Source organism: Oncorhynchus mykiss, chromosome 17 (assembly GCF_013265735.2).
Source record: "Oncorhynchus mykiss isolate Arlee chromosome 17, USDA_OmykA_1.1, whole genome shotgun sequence".
In the NCBI taxonomy this organism is placed as follows: domain Eukaryota; kingdom Metazoa; phylum Chordata; class Actinopteri; order Salmoniformes; family Salmonidae; genus Oncorhynchus; species Oncorhynchus mykiss.
Genome location: NC_048581.1, coordinates 77,760,364 through 77,779,192, shown reverse-complemented (window position 1 = coordinate 77,779,192; position 18,829 = coordinate 77,760,364). Strand labels below are relative to the sequence as shown.

Below are 18,829 nucleotides of genomic sequence, written 5' to 3'. Positions count from 1 at the left end.
AGCCATGACATCATTTTCTGGAATTTTCCAAGCGTTTTAAAGGCACAGTCAATTTAGCATATGTAAACTTCTGACCCACTGGAATTGTGATACAGTGAATTATAAGTGAAATAATCTGTCTGTAAACAATTGTTGAAAAATTACTTGTGCAATTCACAAAGTAGATGTCCTAACCGACTTGCCAAAACTATAGTTTGTTAACAAGAAATTTGTGGAGTGGTTGAAAAACTAGTTTTAATGACTCCAACCTAAGTGTATGTAAAATTCCGACTTCAACTGTAAGTAGAATGATAGATCTATAACTCACATTTCTATGCGAATTTGGTTGCCCCAAAGGTTACATATTGGGGGGCCTCCCGGGTGGCACAGTGGTCTAGGGCACAAAGTAGATGTCCTAACCGACTTGCCGAAACTATAGTTTGTTTTACAAGAAATTTGTGGAGTGGTTGAAAACGAGTTTTAATGACTCTAACCTAAGTGTCTGTGAACTTCCTACTTCAACTGTAGGTAGAGTTATTAAAGTGACTATGCATAGATAATAACAGAGAGTAGCAATGCAAATAGTCTGATTAGATGTTCAGGAGACTTATGGCTTGGGGGTAGAAGCTGCTTAGAGGCCTCTTGGACCTAGACTTGGTGTTCCGGTACTGTTTGCCATGCGGTAGTTGAAAGAACAGTCTATGACTAGGGTTGGCTGCAGTCTTTGATAATTTTTAGGGCCTACCTCTAACACTGCCTGGTATAGAGGTCCTGGATGGCAGGAAGCTTGGCCCCAGTGATGTACTGGGCCGTACGCACTACACTCTGTAGTGCCTTGCGGTCGGAGGCCGAGTAATTGCCTTACCAGGCAGTGATGCAATCAGTCAGGATGCTCTCGATGGTGCACCTTTTGAGGATCTGAGGACCCATGCCAAATCTTTTCAGTCTCCTGAAGGGAATAGGTTTTGTCGTGCACTCTTGTTTGAATTAGTTTGTTTGTGATGTGGACACCAAGGAACTTGAAGCTCACAACTTGCTCCACTACAGCCCCTTCGATGAGAATGGGGGCGTGCTCGGTCCTCCTTTTCCTGTAGTCCACAATCGTTTAATTTGACTTGACGTTGAGAGAGAGGTTGTTGTCCTGGCACCACACCTCCTCCCTATTATCAGGCCTATCACTGTTGTGTCATCGGCAAACTTAATGATGGTGTTGGAGTTGTGCCTGGCCGTGCAGTCATGAGTGAACAAGGAGTAGAGGAGGGGACTGAGCACGCACCCCTGATGGGCCCCCGTGTTGAGGATCAGCGTGGAGGATGTATTGTTACCTACCCTTACCACCTGGGGGCTGCCCGTCAGGAGGTCCAGGATCCCGTTGCAGAGGGAGGTGTTTAGTCCCAGGGACTTTAGCTTAGTGATGAGCTTAGAGGGCACTATGGTGTTGAATGCTGAGCTGTAGTCAGTGAATAGCATTCTCACTTAAGTGTTCCTTTTGTCCAGGTGTGAAAGGGCAGTGTGGAGTGCAATAGAGATTGCATCATCTGCGGATCTGTTAGGCCAGTATGCAAATTGGTGTGGGGCTAGGGTTTCTGGGATAATGGTGTTGATGTAAGCCATGACCAGCTTTTCAAAGCTCTTCATCGCTTTGAGTGCTATGGGTCGGTAGTCATTTATGCAGGTTACCTTAGTGTTCTTGGGCACAGGGACTATGTTGGTCTGCTTGAAACATGTTGGTTTTACAGACTCGGACAGGGAGAGGTTGAAAATGTCAGTGAAGACCCTTGCCAGTTGGTCAGCTCATGTTCGGAGTACACGTCCTGGTAATCTGTCTGGCCTTGTGAATGTTGACCTGTTTAAAGGTCTTACTCACATCGGCTGCAGAGAGGTCGTGATCACACAGTCGTCCGGAACAGCTAATGCTCTCATGCATGTTTCAGTGTTACTTGCCTCGAAGCGAGCATAGAAGTAATTTAGCTCATCTGGTTGGTCGTGTAACTGGGCAGCTCTCGGCTGTGCTTCCCTTTGTAGACTGTAATAGTTTGCAAGCCATTACTGAGTGATAATACTGTTGTAATACATTGTAAGGAGTATTCCATGACACTCAAATACACTAATATTGTTGATTGCAAATTAATATGGTCCATTAATGTGAACTGTGGCCTTTGTCACACAGGCCCTTGCGATGGCTATACAGGAGGCCAAGCAGCAACACCCTGACATGCTGGTGACAAAAGCAGTGGTTGTCAGGGAAACAGAGTCTCCCACTGAGGAGCAACATAGGACATCTGAGGTACGTACAGAGCTGCATGTAAACATCACTGTCATGACACCATAGTATATTGCCTCAATAAGTAGAGATAGTGATTTAGAGAGTGTGTTTGTGTCTGTACTGTGTGTGTGTGTGTTTGTGTCTGTACTGTGTGTGTTTGTTTGTGCATGTACTGTGTGTGTGTGTTTGTGTCTGTACTGTGTGTGTGTGTGTGTGTGTTTGTGTCTGTACTGTGTATGTTTGTTTGTGTCTGTACTGTGTGTGTGTGTGTGTGTGTGTGTGTGTGTGTGTGTGTGTGTGTGTGTGTGTGTGTGTGTGTGTGTGTGTGTGTGTGTGTGTGTGTGTGTATTTGTACTGTACTTTGTGTGTGTGTTGTTTGTGTCTGTCCTGTGTGTGTGTTTGTGTCTGTACTGTGTGTGTGTGTTTGTGTCTGTACTGTGTGTTTGTGTCTGTACTGTGTGTGTGTGTTTGTGTCTGTACTGTGTGTGTGTGTGTATGTTTGTGTCTGTACTGTGTGTGTGTGTGTGTGTGTGTTTGTGTCTGTACTGTGTGTGTGTGTGTGTGTGTGTGTGTGTGTGTGTGTGTATGTGTGTGTGTGTGTGTGTGTGTGTGTGTGTGTTTGTGTCTGTACTGTGTGTGTGTGTGTGTGTGTCTGTACTGTGTCTGTGTGTTTGTGTCTGTACTGTGTCTGTGTGTTTGTGTCTGTACTGTGTCTGTGTGTTTGTGTCTGTATTGTGTGTGTTTGTGTCTGTATTGTGTGTGTGTGTCTGTACTGTGTGTGTGTCTGTACTGTCTGTGTTTGTGTCTGTACTGTGTCTGTGTGTTTGTGTCTGTACTGTGTCTGTGTGTTTGTGTCTGTACTGTGTCTGTGTGTTTGTGTCTGTACTGTGTCTGTGTGTTTGTGTCTGTACTGTGTCTGTGTGTTTGTGTCTGTACTGTGTCTGTGTGTTTGTGTCTGTACTGTGTGTGTTTGTGTCTGTATTGTGTGTGTGTGTCTGTACTGTGTGTGTGTCTGTACTGTGTGTGTTTGTGTCTGTACTGTGTGTGTGTTTGCCTGGAAACCCTATGTTGAATTACATTAAATTCAGAAGAAATTTGCATTTGATTCAGCATTTGAAATTAGCATTTAAAAGTCCCCTCACAACCTCTACAAGCCAGAATCTTGAATAAAATATTTTAACTTACTTTACCGGTTGCTCTTGGGTTGGTCCTTCTGGCGCTAGGAATGTGAGACAATATAATTACATCAACTTTTCAAAGTTGTTGTTAATAAGTAGAGATAGTAATAAGTAGAGATAGTGTTAATGTGTTCAGATTCCTATCGCCTGAAGCATGTGCAGAACCATGTAAACACGTGGACTAGCTAGGCAAGTATGCATGCATCTCCTGCACCCGGTTCAGGTGATTGAAATCTGAACGCACTACCAGCACTTTGAAAAGTAGATGTAATTATACTTTCCTGTGGATACATTGTCTCTCATTCCTACCTTCAAAAGGACCAACCACACGGACAACCGGTAGAGTAAGTAGAATTCAATGCAAATCAACATCAGGCTTTGTTTGTGTGTGTGTGTGTGTGTGTGTGTGTGTGTGTGTGTGTGTGTGTGTGTGTGTGTGTGTGTGTGTGTGTGTGTGTGTGTGTGTGTGTGTGTGTGTGTGTGTGTGTGTGTGTGTGTGTGTGTGTGTGTGTGTGTGTGTGTGTGTGTGTGTGTGTGTGTGTTATATAGGCTATTAGTTGGCTTTAGATATGTCATGCTATTAAAAACATATTGTTTATCCCACTGGTGTCAGTCTGTTTCACAGGGCTGTCTGTTGCTTTCTCTCTGTTTCAGTCCTGATCGCTCATAGTGGTTCCTGGGAGTGGGGACAGGCAATTACTTGATCCTCCCGTCATCTCCCTGAACCTCCCCACGCCAACGCTGCAAGAGGGCTACAGCAACCTGCCCACAGTGTATACTACAATACAACAGACCGACCGCGCTCCCAGAAACAATCCCTGTCTCCTCTACAACACAATATGCCTCCTCTCCTGTCCCTTTAACCAAAACCGACTGTGACGCCGCCTCTGACCCACGCTCAACCCCCCCTCCCCCCCCAACCCCTCTTCCTCTGGGAAATTCCCTTTTCCCTGGGATTTTTAGAACATGACCGTTCTCACAAATCTGAGAAATAGACTGCAGTGTTTATATCTCCCCAAGAGGTCTGACTTGTAAAGAATATGGCAGGAATAGGGCTAATATGTGTTGCCCCATGTTTAGCCATGGGATCTGTGAGAGATCAATATGGTGGTTCTGGTGTTCTACACCCCCACAGACTGTACATGTACAAACATAATGACATGTTAACGGTTCATCACCCTTGATCAATGTAGTTCAATTAAATGATTAGTGATGAGGATGTAATACATCTTGAGTTAAATCAGATCAACCTTCCCCCAGAACACATTGACTTACCTGTAACTACTGGTCATTTATTCGCCAGGAAGTCAATAATAGTCCAACCTTCAAAATTGCTCTCAGAAATGGTCACCATGGCGATGCCTGCTCAGTGCTGACATCATGCATGTAGCATGGGGATCGGGAATGGAGTGTGAGGAGAGGGGGTTGGGGGAGGGCTGCTCTGCAGGGTCCAGTGGGGATGGCTAGCCTTTAACGCTTGTTGTCACCAGTGTGACACATATATAAAACAGCTGTCTTACTAGCTTTTTAAACATTTGTAACAATAGAAGAATCCAATTTAAAGTCCAGTGTTTGCTTGTTTAAGAAATAAATAAAATAAATGTATCGATTAGCTTCTCATACTCACATGCATGGTTCTACATAGTTGAGGTAATGAACGATACGATACCGACCTGTCTAGGAACAGACGTCCACAGGAAGTGGTCAAGATGGCAGAACATTCAGACAAATCTATATCTGAAAGATTCTGTGGAATATACTTCTGCAATGTCTAGACACTGCATGTCAACCAAAGCTGATGGGACTATACTGATAGGAGAGTCAACTGAAGGAATATGTGGACAGACACTTCTACAACGTCAAGAGACTATGAGTTGGGACTCCGCTTAGCATTCAGGGTATACTACTTCTATAGGCTCTGACTGTCGTTCTCCAGGCTAACAACAAACAGAATCCCCCCCACTCTCCTCATCATGTTCTCCTTCCTTCGTCCTGCTGTTATAATTTCAGTCTAAAACGCTGGTCATGTAGGGCAAAAGTCAAATCACACCCTATTCACCATGTAGTGCACTACTTTAGCCAAAATTAGTACACTCTACTGGGAAAAGGTTGTCATTTGAGACATGGTAGGACTCTTACAGCAAAATGAGCGCTTTTCATTTAAAGTTTCTAATTATTTTATGAAATGTGAGTATATGTTTAAAAAAAGCTCTTGCTTGAGTTGTCTTTGTCATGTTGTATGAGTTCTACGTTTGTATTTATAAGAATGGTGGTGAATGTGGGTATTTTCCTTCCCTAAAAAGTATGAGTGTGTGATGACTTTTTCTGTACCCTCAGACAAAGCCTGGACCCCCCCCAAACTCCATCCTCTTGGATAGTTAGACAGGAGATGAACCATAACAGTTGGAACCCTTTTTATGCTCCACAACAGCAAGCAATGCCTCCATAACCTTGCCTGGCTTAACCTTGTATACACTCTTAGAAAAAAGGGTCCTTCGGCTGTCCCCATAGGAACATCCTTTTTGGTTCCAGGTTCCATCCTTTTTGGTTCCTCTTTTGAACGGGTTCTACATGGAACCAAAAGTGTTCTTACCTGAAACCAAAAAGGGTTCTTCAAAGGGTTATTTTATGGGGACATCCGAAAAAAACACTTTTAGGTTCTAGATGGCATCTTTTTTTCTAAGCGTGTACATGTTCATAAATACTCTCTGCATAATATCCTCTTAAGCTATGCTGAACTGCTGAATATACACCAGTCAGTCAGTTTGAGAAAAAAAAAACGATGCTGGAACAAACTGTTGAATTTACATACTATGCATTGTTCCCTGTGTGGACTAACTATGAAACATTACTGAGGATAACCAGATTCATTTTTGGAGCGTTGATCTGCGCTTATCATCTCCGATGTGATATTAATTAATTACAGCGGTCAATTTTTAACTGCTTGTGAGACTTGCAATAATTGTCTCTCTGTAGCCACCTGATGCTATCGTATTCCATTATCAGTCTACTTAAAGGAGAAAACTGTGAACTGTCTGCATATGAAAAGTATTACCAAAATGTTCCAAGATGGATTTGAAACCAGAAGTTGAGCTCATCCACACGGAGTCTCCGTGGCTTTGTCACCGTGCTTGTCAAAACGACTCCACTCTCACTACACCCTGAAGTAACAGAGGGGATCCCTTGGACGTTGTCTTACCTGCTGTAGAGTTGTCTTTGTGAAACAGACAGTCTCAACACTTCTTTTGTATATTTTATTTCATTTTATCTGGTCAAAAGACACTGGATTGTTGTTTAGGCACTTGCTTGTGGTGATAGGCAGCGACGATATTGTTAGAAGTGTGTGGTGTCGCTATATTGGACACACACCTCTCAAAATGATGACTTGCTGTATAGACAATAAGAAAGAAGTTGCCCTGTAAAGCTGATGTGCTGTTTTTTAAAGGTGGGAGTCATTGTATGCAAATGAACATAAATACTTCTATGTGTGCATATAATTACAAATATACCGGAAGAGTGGGATGAAGTTGTGCTGATTTCATAATAGAGGATTAACAAATGTTCTATGTTAAGACTGCAGACCACTTGTGCGGTCTATTACAGTGCACTGGTTATACTGATGATGGGTGCCTTACTGTTGGATTCACCGCCACTGGAAACCATGTAATTGATTATTTTGTCTACATGTGATCTACTAACATTTCAGCCATCCACTCTCCATGTGGTGAGGTCTCGACCTCTTCCGGAGCCCTGGATGACATCACCTTTACTGTCAAAGGTGTTGGCCGTTTGCAGTCTCTTTACCTGCTCATTAATGTCCAATATAAGGATTGGGCAATACTATTGATAAGCTATGATACTCGTTCAGTGGTAGGAATAATAAGTATTGGAACTAAAATCCATTGAAGAGCAGAAAGATTACAAACACAAGGCCTAATAGGACAGAACTACTATGAGTAGCTGATTCCATAGACTCGCGTGAAGCACTATCCGTTCCACTCTTCCTCTTCCATCCTTCAATTCACCTCAACCTTTTGCTCTTCATTCCCCAAGTGTGTAGTGGTGTGTGTTTGCTGTATTTGCATTCAATTTAAATGGAAAACATACATAAATAAATGTCTCATTGCGATTCACATTGTCTCTGCAATTTCACGACGAAGACAAATACTTCAAGATGTGAAAACAGGTAAAGGTCTTGAGACTGTAAGCACAGTACATTTCATTTGTTTAGTATCCTGCATTGCCATCTTGTGGTTCTTAACGGAATTGCAATTGATATTAAGATTACAGTAGTATAACATTCCATTGAGTATAATCATCAATATCCTCAACTTAAGATATTAATTAAAATGGTTATTGCTCTACCTTATTACTGCCAAGTGCCAATTTATATTTTCTTCTCATTTTGAACACTTTGACTGTCACTCGATATCTCGAAATTAAGCATGCGGCACTACCTAGTGGATTCATGGTGAATGACAAAATAATTAATACAGATTACAGTACATTGAATAAGCATAGAGAAATAAATCCATTGAATTTCACTCACTTCTATAAATCAATAAACTTTATTCAATAACACAGTATAAACAAACAACAGCAACAAAAACAGAACTTGACATGGAGTAAATGGATAGTTGTACTGGTAAATCCCAAAGGGTGTAGGCCTACAGGAGGACATACCTGTCTGAGACAGAAGCCCAGACATAGTGGGTTAACGGGTAGAGATGCACAAACCTGCTCTCATTGCGTGGTCTCAAGCCATTCAGTCAGTTAGCAGATGTACAGAAAAGGGCAAACACATTCATGCTAAGCGACATTTAGCTACTGTATGAAACGTTTGTGTTATTACATAAAAACCAAGTTAATCTGCTCTTTAGAAAGGTTTTCATTGTATACAAATGATCTGAAGTGTACAAAAAAGTATATTACACATTTCTCAATGCATTATTCCTGCCTAAACTTCCCTTTGAAAGTACTACAAACTACCTGCACTTTTGACTTCTTCACTGGACTACAAGCTACATACGTAATGTACTGTACCAGTTTCAAACAGCATCAGAAGACTATGGGAAAGGATCATCAGCAGCATTTGTCTTTTAGTAAGGATGCAGTCAGTGAACCCACTAAAATGTCCCAGGCTTCCCACGTTGCCCTTAAACCATACTGAACAGCCCCATGCTGTTGAAACACACCACTCCTTCATATAGAATGACAAGAGCCAGGAGGTTTTCCTGGCGAGGTCACAGGGTCAGGAAAGAACCCTGGCCCTAACTATAATATATAACTAGGACAAGGAGATTTTCCTGGCGATGCCACAGGGTCAGGAAAAAACCCTGGCCCTAACTATAATATATAACTAGGACAAGGAGATTTTCTTGACTACATAACTTGGCCCTAAGAATGACCATAGGAATATACATTGGATGGTAATAACTCAAACCCCTACAACCTGTCTATTGATGCAGTGTGTAGCTACACATCATACAGCACCTGTATAACAGACTTCTAGGTTTCTAATAGTTATTGATAGATATATAAGTTTAAGGCTCTTTAAGGACCTGAGGGTTTTGAACATATGATGAGGCACACACAAGGCAAAGAATAGAATAGCTACAGAGTAGACATACGGCTTATCAGAGGATGAATAGAATAGCTACAGAGTAGAGATACGGCTTTTCAGGGGATGAATAGAATAGCTACAGAGTAGACACATGGCCAACTGAGAGGATGAATAGAATAGCTACAGAGTAGAGATACGGCTTTTCAGGGGATGAATAGAATAGCTACAGAGTAGACACATGGCCAACTGAGAGGATGAGATAGACAGCCATATGAGGGTCCAGTCACCAGTGCAATTAAATGGCCAAGGTTGAGGAACCTGTGGAAGATGGGACTTCAAAGCAGTGAGAGTGAATAAAGTCACTCTCATCCTTTAACATAATGTCACATTTTTGTTAAGTCAAATTTTTCCTCAGGCATCAGTGCAATGTTTTATGGAGTAATAAAAAAATAGTTAGCAATACACACATCATTTCAGTGTTAACAATTCCTAAGTTTCTAAGAAGACTGAACTATGGTCTTTGCTTGACATGAAACCATAGTTACAGGTTCATTTTTGACCAGAAAATGCTCTTCACGTTAGACAACAAAAGTGCTCTTTCCAACAAACTGAAAACTTAAAAAATGTATCTGTAAGTAAGTATGGGCATACACTGAACTCCACTCAACCTTGCCTTTTCTAAAAAGCCCAGACTAATTATGAATTGGTTTCAAAATAAATCTATAAAAGCTAGACATATCATACAAAAGATGCATATAAGACATTTTAATGAAAGCTGCTTTGGTAACAACAGAGTCAAGACATCGGTCGATTTCCTGTTCTCGCCGGCCGGCGGGGTGTTGAAAGCGGGGCCCTTTCTCTCATTCTCATCTCAATGACTTTGTTTTCCAACGTTGCTCGTCCTCCTGCCTCTAAAACCTAAATGAATGGATCTAATTAGACCAGACGGTGTTTGGGTTCCGATGTTGAGTTGCCTCCACATCAGATGCAATGTTCACTGGGAGCGCTTTGTCATAACGATGTTCGCGCTGTGAAAGACAATGCTATTGTACTGAGGGCTGATAAAGTAGAGACCTTGGTCGCCGAGCCAATTGCATTGGGACCTGAAAAACATGAAAATAAATGGGCTTTGTTAGTCTGTCCATTTACGCATAAAAAGACAAGCAGCCTTGTTGGCAATTCATTGTTGAAGGCTTTTTTGTGCTATTACATGCTCTGGTGATCAAACCTTGGGCATATTTACATACATTTCTGAATACAAAAATTTATTTAGGCCAGGATTCAATCCGATCGCGCTTTGTCAGCTATCCACCTTTTAAAGGCAATGTTCCCGCGATCATATTGAATCCTGCCTGACTAGATGTTGTGTGTGTACCAAATAGTCCCTACTCTATCTGTTCCTTTTGAAGGCATAGGGACACTAAACATTCAGGTCCCTAGTCATGACAATAAACCAGTATTGGCAATAGCTCTAAGCAACACCATTGAGATCATTGAAGTGTGAGGGAGCAGTCCATTATTGACTGACCTGGTATTCTGGGGATGGTGATCTGTCTGCTACTGCTCCCCTCTCCTCCTTCCCCAAATGGTTTGATCTGGATGAAGTACTCCTCATTCATAGGCAGGGAGAGCTCCACCGTCGTTGTGTTGGTTTCCATGACACTAGGGCGGCTGTGTCGGTTACGCTTGTAGAGCACCTAGAGACAGACCACACAGGTAAAAGGTCACCGGGAGAAACCATGACAACAGGCACTATTTCTAACTAAATCATTGTAGTCAATGCTTCGGTTTCCACTAGATAGCACAAACACAAAGTCACATTTGAAAGGTCACCTGGGAGAAACCATGGCAACGAGCACTACTCCTAACTAAATCAATCGAGCACTATTCCTAGCTAAACTAAGTCAGGGATTAGGTTTTCACTAGATAGCACAGCCACAAAATTGAAATTGAAATCAGATAAATTGTAGAAGCCGGGTTTATGACTTTGTGGCTGTGTTAACCAGTGACGACAAAATGCTTCCTTACTTTGTAGCCAGTGACCTCGGACTCATTTTCCAGGGCCTTGACTTGCTCCCAGTTCAGGATTATCTTGGAATTCAATGTGTTCCACATCACTTTCACCGGGGGCTGGCTGGGCGCTGAGGGACACAGATACATGCAGATGAAGATCACATGATCTCCAATAAGTCAGTGGAAACAACCTCTCTAAGGCAGGGTTGATGCTTACGTGGTTTCTTGGTGGTGACATTGACAGTGACACTAGGAGGCCCAGCCCCGGCCGTGTTGTACGCTCTCACTGTGATGTAGTAAGTGTTACTTCCTGTCACCCCTCGGATAATGGCTGACGTCTGGTTCCCTACCGTCCTCTGGACACTGGCTGCCTCCTCCTTCTCTCTCTTCTCCCAGTACCTCAACTGAGACCAGATAGACAGAGGATAACCAGGGATATTAATGCAGACACTAGTCTGACAGGACAACTGTAAACTGGAACTACAGTGAGTGCAGTAAATTGGTATAAAAACAGCATTTCATCACCTCATACAATGTCGTCTTTCCATGAGTAAGGTGCTTTGGTTCTGGTTACTTAGCTCATGAAGTGAGGGAGTGTTTAAATGGCGTGGTCACAAAGAACTCACCATGTGCAAAATGTCCCAGCACTCAAGTTGACTGATTTTCAGATTTTCTGTGACACCCGAATGTCCAGGCTTAAATAGCTGGCACGGTTGACAGGACAAATATAATTTGTCTTACCTCGCAGGAACAGTTTGCTCAGGCCCACTTCCTTGGTTACTTATTGGTCAACAATTCATAATTCCAGTACTTTATGCATCCCATGAATGAAAATAGGCAATTTGTTTATATACTGCAAAAGCATTTGAAAAGTGAGCTGACAAAGCCACAGTTTTTTTTAACCTACAATACTGTGTGGTTTATAGGCTAAACATCCCCCATGTCTCCTGATGCATTGCATCACTAGACTGTTCGAATAATCAGTATAATTAGCAACAGACAGACAGACAGACAGACAGACAGACAGACAGACAGACAGACAGACAGACAGACAGACAGACAGACAGACAGACAGACAGACAGACAGACAGACAAGGCTGGATGGACCATTACACATAACAAGCTATTAGATCTGAGATGCCTAATGTGCATCAGCTTTGCCCTACCACCTGCCAAGTGCTCTTTTTTTCCCATTTTGGTTGGTTGCACCTGTTGGTCTGCCCAGTACAGAGCTCGCAGAGCTGTTGTGTCTGTTTCCCAGCCTGCCCTGTATGGAGATTGCACGCACTGGGTAAGCAAATATGAATGGCTTGAGAAGCGGTCACCGGTTGAGTGTGTGTAGAAAGTTGTAACAGTACTGCCACAGCAGCTGCAGCATAAGATTTGATTAACACTTGATAACACTTGATTTACATCATCATCAATATTCGGTCAGGTTGGTTGATACGCGCAGCAGACAGAGGCAGAAAGACAGAGAGGAACGGCTGCATCTACGACCCTCTGACCCAACTCCATCTCTTCTTTAATCAGGAGTTGCATGTGTGTCAGGGCAGCAGCAACACTGGTAGTCTCGACCAGGGCTCTCCAACCCTGTTCCTGGAGAGCTATCGTCCTGTAGGCTTTAGCTCCACCTCTAATTTAGTCCACCTGATGCTAATAATTACAGTAGCTGGTTGATAAGCTGAATAAGGTTAATTACAACTGGGGTTGAATTGAAAACCTTACAGAAGGGTAACTCTCCAGGAACAGGGTTGAAGAGCCCTGGTCTAGACTAGCTAACCACCATATATATAATATACACACAAGCCACTAGCCAGCTAGCCATATATCATGAGTTAGAAGATTATTCATATTATAAGTTAAATAAAAGCATTGAAGATAAATTACAGTCAACAAAACAATTATCATCAACAATTAGCTGATAGCCCACCATCTTTTCTCCATGCCAGTCATGTCTTTAGGAGGCACTGTAACTTTCTAATGAAAGTAGCTTATTTTTTCAAGTCAGTGGGGAGGGGTGGCACCCTTTATTTATGCACCTGCCCCTGAAAGTTCTGTGCACGGCCCTGCAAACACACACACACACACTCACACACACTCACACACACTCACACACACACACACACACACACACAGACACACACACACACACACAGGTAGAGAGAAACAGGAAAGAACCTGACTTACCTCATAGCCTAGAACTCTTCTCTTGCTGGTGTTCCAAGGCAGGGCTTTCCATGAAACCTCAATCTCAGACGCAGACAGACTCTTGGCACGGATCCTGGTGGGCGCTCTGCCAGGCTCTGGGTTAATAAAAAACATACTTTTAATTAGTTTAAAAGTATTTCAGGCTTTGATGACCCTTAAAGTGGGTCCATCTCTTTCATCAGCGGTACAGAGAGAGAACCAGAACCAGCAGCAACAGTAGGAACCAACCATCTGCAGATGTAGATAGAAGTGCATGTGTTAAAAGATAACTGTAATGACCGGGAATAACCAATCCAGAGACGCCTCTCCATTGGCCTTTAAACGCTCTGCTGCTCCTCTGCGTCTCAGACTGACATGACATTATTCTTTACCAACCTTCCTCTGCAGAGTAGATGGTGATGACGGGTCCAAAAGGGCCTTCCCCCTCGTTGTTGTACACTCCAACCTTCACTTGGAAGGGGGAGAAGGGCTGGATGCTCTCGTTCTTAAAGACATATTTGGAGGCTTCTGATGAGGGCACGGCAGCCTGCATCCAGCCTGTGGCTCCGGACGGTCTGAAGGCCACCACATAGCCAAACCCTCCTCCGTTCTGCAGCTCCTCAGGAACAGGCTGCAATAAAGCACACACACACACATTGAAGCTGGTGCACAAGTAGTGAACACACACAGTCGTCCATAATAACGCGCCCTCAGCATGACAGCTGGTTAAGACTGCTTGTTAAGACATATTTCATATATTTCTGGGAACTGACTTTTATTGTTTAAGTCAACACTCCTCTAAATATGGTTATATAAAGGGCATTTTATTTTACAACGCTTGGGAAAAGAAAGACATTGACTGAGAGTCATATCTATTGTGTAGTATGTAGAACTTTGTTAGAACTTTGTTAATGTCGAAGTTAGACTTGATTTTAACTCTCAAATTGAAACCAGCATTTAATAGCCATTCAGCAAAACGTTCACAGCAGTGGATGATTTTCAAGCAGCTGGAATAAATATGAGTCTTCAAAACGGGACTGATTAAGAAGGAAGCTTCATGTAAAAAAAAGATAAGTAAAACAAAATCTTTGAAAAGTTGCTTGTGACTTTGTGAAGAACCATTCTGTTTAATTATATTATTAAAACCTCAAAGGCATTTTTCTCTCCCTAGGGTGACAGCGGCAGTTATTGCTTCTCTGTTCTTAAAAATGAAATGCCATACTTTAAGCCTGCCTGCTGTTATTAATGCAACAACGGCCCGATTCCTTAGAGAATCATGACGTCTGGCTTCCCCTCCAAGTGTGAGGGAGTATGGAAGCAGGCGGCTTGCTTACCTCCCAAGTGATGACTAATTCTGAGCGACTGCCTCCACCTCCGCTCACATTAGCTGGTGTGACCTTCGGAGCTGGGGAAACAGAGGGTCATTTTTATCCTGCTCAAGTCAGTTGACACCAGCCATCAATGATAACATGATAATAACACATTCGGATAAGATTTTTTTTTTTACATTGAAATAGCTTTCCACCATACCAGACCAACTAAATGGCAAGTAGACTCACATAAGAAACACAGAAAACAAACATGCAGAATTGAAGGGATCCATGAAAACAGTACATACATGTCTCCTTTGTCCTTGCTTGTTTGGATGGTTTGCTGGGCTCCCCGGTCCCAATGGCGTTGCTTGCCAGGACTCTGAACTCATATTCCACCCAGGGGCTCAGGTCTATTACTGTAGCTGTCAGACTGCGGCCCCCCACCACCTCAGGAACTGGCACAAAACAAAACAGCCCCCTCCCCTCAGAATGAAGCAGGTAGCAGGAAAGTGTCCTCTAGGCTGACAGGCCCACTGAGCACACTCCACAGGTGCAGGGGACTAATCAGTCAGAAGGACACATGTTGTACTCACACGCACACGTACACACACACACGCACATCTCAAGGGTGGAGTTCACTTGGTTTCCCCGTTTGCTCATACTTAGAGCTCTGTTCGTCTGGATCATAAAGGCAACTCCCAAACTAATAGGCTTCTGCACAAAATAATTAGAACAGTACCAACCATGTAACTTTATTTAACTAGGCAAGTCAGTTAAGATCAAATTCTTATTTACAATGAGGACCTACCGGGGAACAGTGGCTGCCTTGTTCTATAGGCAGAACGACAGATTTTTACCTTCTCAGCTCAGGGATTCGATCCAGCAATCTTTCGTTGCCCAAAGCTCTAACCACTAGCCTACCTGCCTCCCCCCTCTAACCACTAGGCTACCTGCCTTTAACCACTAGGCTACCTGCCTCTAACCACTATTCTACCTTCCACCCCCCTCTAACCACAAGGCTACCTGCCACCCCCTCTAACCACTAGGCTAACTGACTCCCCCCTCTAACCATTAGGCTACCTAACTCCACCCTCTAACCACTAGGCTACCTGCCTGGTAGCATTAGGCTACCTGCCGCCCCCCTCTAACCCCTAGGCTACCTGCCTCTAACCACTAGGCTACCTTCCACCCCCCTCTAACCACAAGGCTACCTGCCGCACCCCTCTAACCACTAGGCTACCTGCCGCCCCCCTCTAACCACTAGGCTACCTGCCTCTAACCACTAGGCTACCTGCCGCCCCCCTCTAACCCCTAGGCTACCTGCCTCTAACCATTAGGCTACCTACCTCCACCCTCTAACCACTAGGCTACCTGCCTCTAACCATTAGGCTACCTGCCGCCCCCCTCTAACCCCTAGGCTACCTGCCTCTAACCATTAGGCTACCTACCTCCACCCTCTAAACACTAGGCTACCTGCCTCTAACCATTAGGCTACCTACCTCCACCCTCTAACCACTAGGCTACCTGCCTCTAACCATTAGGCTACCTGCCGCCCCCCTCTAACCCCTAGGCTACCTGCCTCTAACCATTAGGCTACCTACCGCCCCCCTCTAACCATTAGGCTACCTACCTCCCCCCTCTAACCACTAGGCTACCTGCCGCCCCAGCACCATGCATGCCTACATCCTGTTCTATTGTAGATGATATAGCAGAACTGGGTGATCATTAGGCTACCTACCTCCCCCCTCTAACCACTAGGCTACCTGCCGCACCCCTCTACCCATAGGCTACCTGCCGCCCCCCTCTAACCACTTGGCTACCTGCCGCCCCCCTCTAACCACTAGGCTACCTGCCGCCCCCCTCTAACCACTAGGCTACCTGCCGCCCCCCTCTAACCACTAGGCTACCTGCCACCCCCCTCTAACCACTAGGCTACGTGCCGCCCCCCTCTAACCACTAGGCTACCTACCTCCCCCCTCTAACCACTAGGCTACCTGCCGCCCCCCTCAAACCACTAGGCTACCTGCCTCTTACCATTAGGCTACCTGCCGCCCCCCTCTAACCCCTAGGCTACCTGCCTCTAACCACTAGGCTACCTGCCTCTAACCACTAGGCTACCTGCCACACCCCTCTAACCACTAGGCTACCTGCCACCCCCCTCTAACCACTAGGCTACCTGCCTCTAACCATTAGGCTACCTGCCTCCCCCCTTTAACCACAAGGCTACATGCCTCTAACCATTAGGCTACCTGCCTCCCCCCTTTAACCACTAGGCTACCTGCCTTTAACCACTAGGCTACCTGCCTCTAACCACTAGGCTACCTTCCACCCCCCTCTAACCACAAGGCTACCTGCCTCTAACCACTAGGCTACCTACCTCCCCCCTCTAACCACTAGGCTACCTGCCGCCCCCCTCTAACCATTAGGCTACCTGCCTCCCCCCTTTAACCACTAGGCTACCTGCCTTTAACCACTAGGCTACCTGCCTCTAACCACTAGGCTACCTACCTCCCCCCTCTAACCACAAGGCTACCTGCCTCTAACCACTAGGCTACCTACCTCCCCCCTCTAACCACTAGGCTACCTTCCACCCCCCTCTAACCACAAGGCTACCTGCCTCTAACCACTAGGCTACCTGCCTCCCCCCTTTAACCACTGGGCTACATGCCTCTAACCATTAGGCTACCCGCCTCCCCCTTTAACCACTAGGCTACCTGCCTTTAACCACTAGGCTACCTGCCTCTAACCACTAGGCTACCTTCCACCCCCCTCTAACCACAAGGCTACCTGCCTCTAACCACTAAGCTACCTACCTCCCCCCTCTAACCACTAGGCTACCTGCCGCCCCCCTCAAACCACTAGGCTACCTGCCTCTAACCATTAGGCTACCTGCCGCCCCCCTCTAACCCCTAGGCTACCTGCCTCTAACCACTAGGCTACCTGCCTCTAACCACTAGGCTACCTGCCGCACCCCTCTAACCACTAGGCTACCTGCCGCCCCAATCTAACCACTAGGCTACCTGCCTCTAACCATTAGGCTACCTGCCTCCCCCCTTTAACCACTAGGCTACATGCCTCTAACCATTAGGCTACCTGCCTCCCCCCTTTAACCACTAGGCTACCTGCCTTTAACCACTAGGCTACCTGCCTCTAACCACTAGGCTACCTTCCACCCCCCTCCAACCACAAGGCTACCTGCCACCCCCTCTAACCACTAGGCTAACTGACTCCCCCCTCTAACCATTAGGCTACCTACCTCCACCCTCTAACCACTAGGCTACCTGCCTGTAAGCATTAGGCTACCTGCCGCCCCCCTCTAACCATTAGGCTACCTACCTCCCCCCTCTAACCACTAGGCTACCTGCTGCCCCAGCACCATGCATGCCTACATCCTGTTCTATTGTAGATGATATAGTAGAACTTGGTGATATGGACCTACACCCTGTTCTATTGTAGATGACATAGTAGAACTGGGTGATATGGACCTACACCCTGTTCTATTGTAGATGATATAGTAGAACTGTGTGATATGGACCTACACCCTGTTCTATTGTAGATGATATAGTAGAACTGGGTGATATGGACCTACACCCTGTTCTATTGTAGATGACATAGTAGAACTGGGTGATATGGACCTACACCCTGTTCTATTGTAGATGATATAGTAGAACTTGGTGATATGGACCTACACCCTGTTCTATTGTAGATGATATAGTAGAACTTGGTGATATGGACTTACACCCTGTTCTATTGTAGATGATATAGTAGAAGTTGGTGATATGGACCTACACCCTGTTCTATTGTAGATGATATAGTAGAACTTGGTGATATGGACCTACACCCTGTTCTATTGTAGATGATATAGTAGAACTTGTTGATATGGACCTACACCCTGTTCTATTGTAGATGATATAGTAAAACTTGGTGATATGGACCTACACCCTGTTCTATTGTAGATGATATAGTAGAACTTGGTGATATGGACCAATATTGCTATAAATTACCTGAATTTAAGTAATAATGATAAATAGAACGATAAGTGCACCACAGTTTTTTTTTTAATTATCCTTTAAACTCCTACTATGGTTGTAGCCATCAATTGTCCCATTAAATATCACCCATTAGCAAACGTATTTCATTTCAACTTCACATTTCTCTAGTATAGGCTACTTATTGTAATGAACGATATCAGCAAAATGCCTGCGATGAGTGATCGGTATGGATCTTTTTTTGATTATCGTCCCAGCTCTACGATATAGAGATCTGGCATCCAAACTTTCTTATGGGGCACTTTTCTATGCTATCAAATAGCTCCCTTCACTGTAAGTCA

The 18,829-nt window shown here is 44.5% G+C and overlaps 2 protein-coding genes across 13 annotated transcripts in view; one reads left to right on the top strand and one right to left on the bottom strand.

Moving 5' to 3' along the window:
- The window catches only part of LOC110494609 (band 4.1-like protein 1), a 185,058-nt gene extending 177,266 nt beyond the window's left edge, over nt 1–7,792 (top strand). For all 10 annotated transcript variants that reach the window (XM_036950702.1, XM_036950700.1, XM_036950706.1 and 7 more), the window contains 2 exons: nt 2,150–2,266; nt 4,078–7,792. In XM_036950702.1, the coding sequence (XP_036806597.1) occupies nt 2,150–2,266; nt 4,078–4,083 (123 nt within the window). In that variant the 3' untranslated portion in view covers nt 4,084–7,792. The remainder of the gene's footprint in view (nt 1–2,149; nt 2,267–4,077) is intronic.
- Nucleotides 7,793–7,970: 178 nt separating this feature from the next.
- LOC110494608 (contactin-4) overlaps nt 7,971–18,829 on the bottom strand; it is a 218,696-nt gene continuing 207,837 nt past the window's right edge. For all 3 annotated transcript variants that reach the window (XM_021569831.2, XM_021569833.2, XM_021569832.2), the window contains exons 16-23: nt 14,805–14,954; nt 14,521–14,591; nt 13,583–13,817; nt 13,187–13,302; nt 11,217–11,403; nt 11,015–11,127; nt 10,515–10,683; nt 7,971–10,089 (exon numbers count right to left, since the gene is read on the bottom strand). In XM_021569831.2, the coding sequence (XP_021425506.2) occupies nt 9,998–10,089; nt 10,515–10,683; nt 11,015–11,127; nt 11,217–11,403; nt 13,187–13,302; nt 13,583–13,817; nt 14,521–14,591; nt 14,805–14,954 (1,133 nt within the window). In that variant the 3' untranslated portion in view covers nt 7,971–9,997. The remainder of the gene's footprint in view (nt 10,090–10,514; nt 10,684–11,014; nt 11,128–11,216; nt 11,404–13,186; nt 13,303–13,582; nt 13,818–14,520; nt 14,592–14,804; nt 14,955–18,829) is intronic.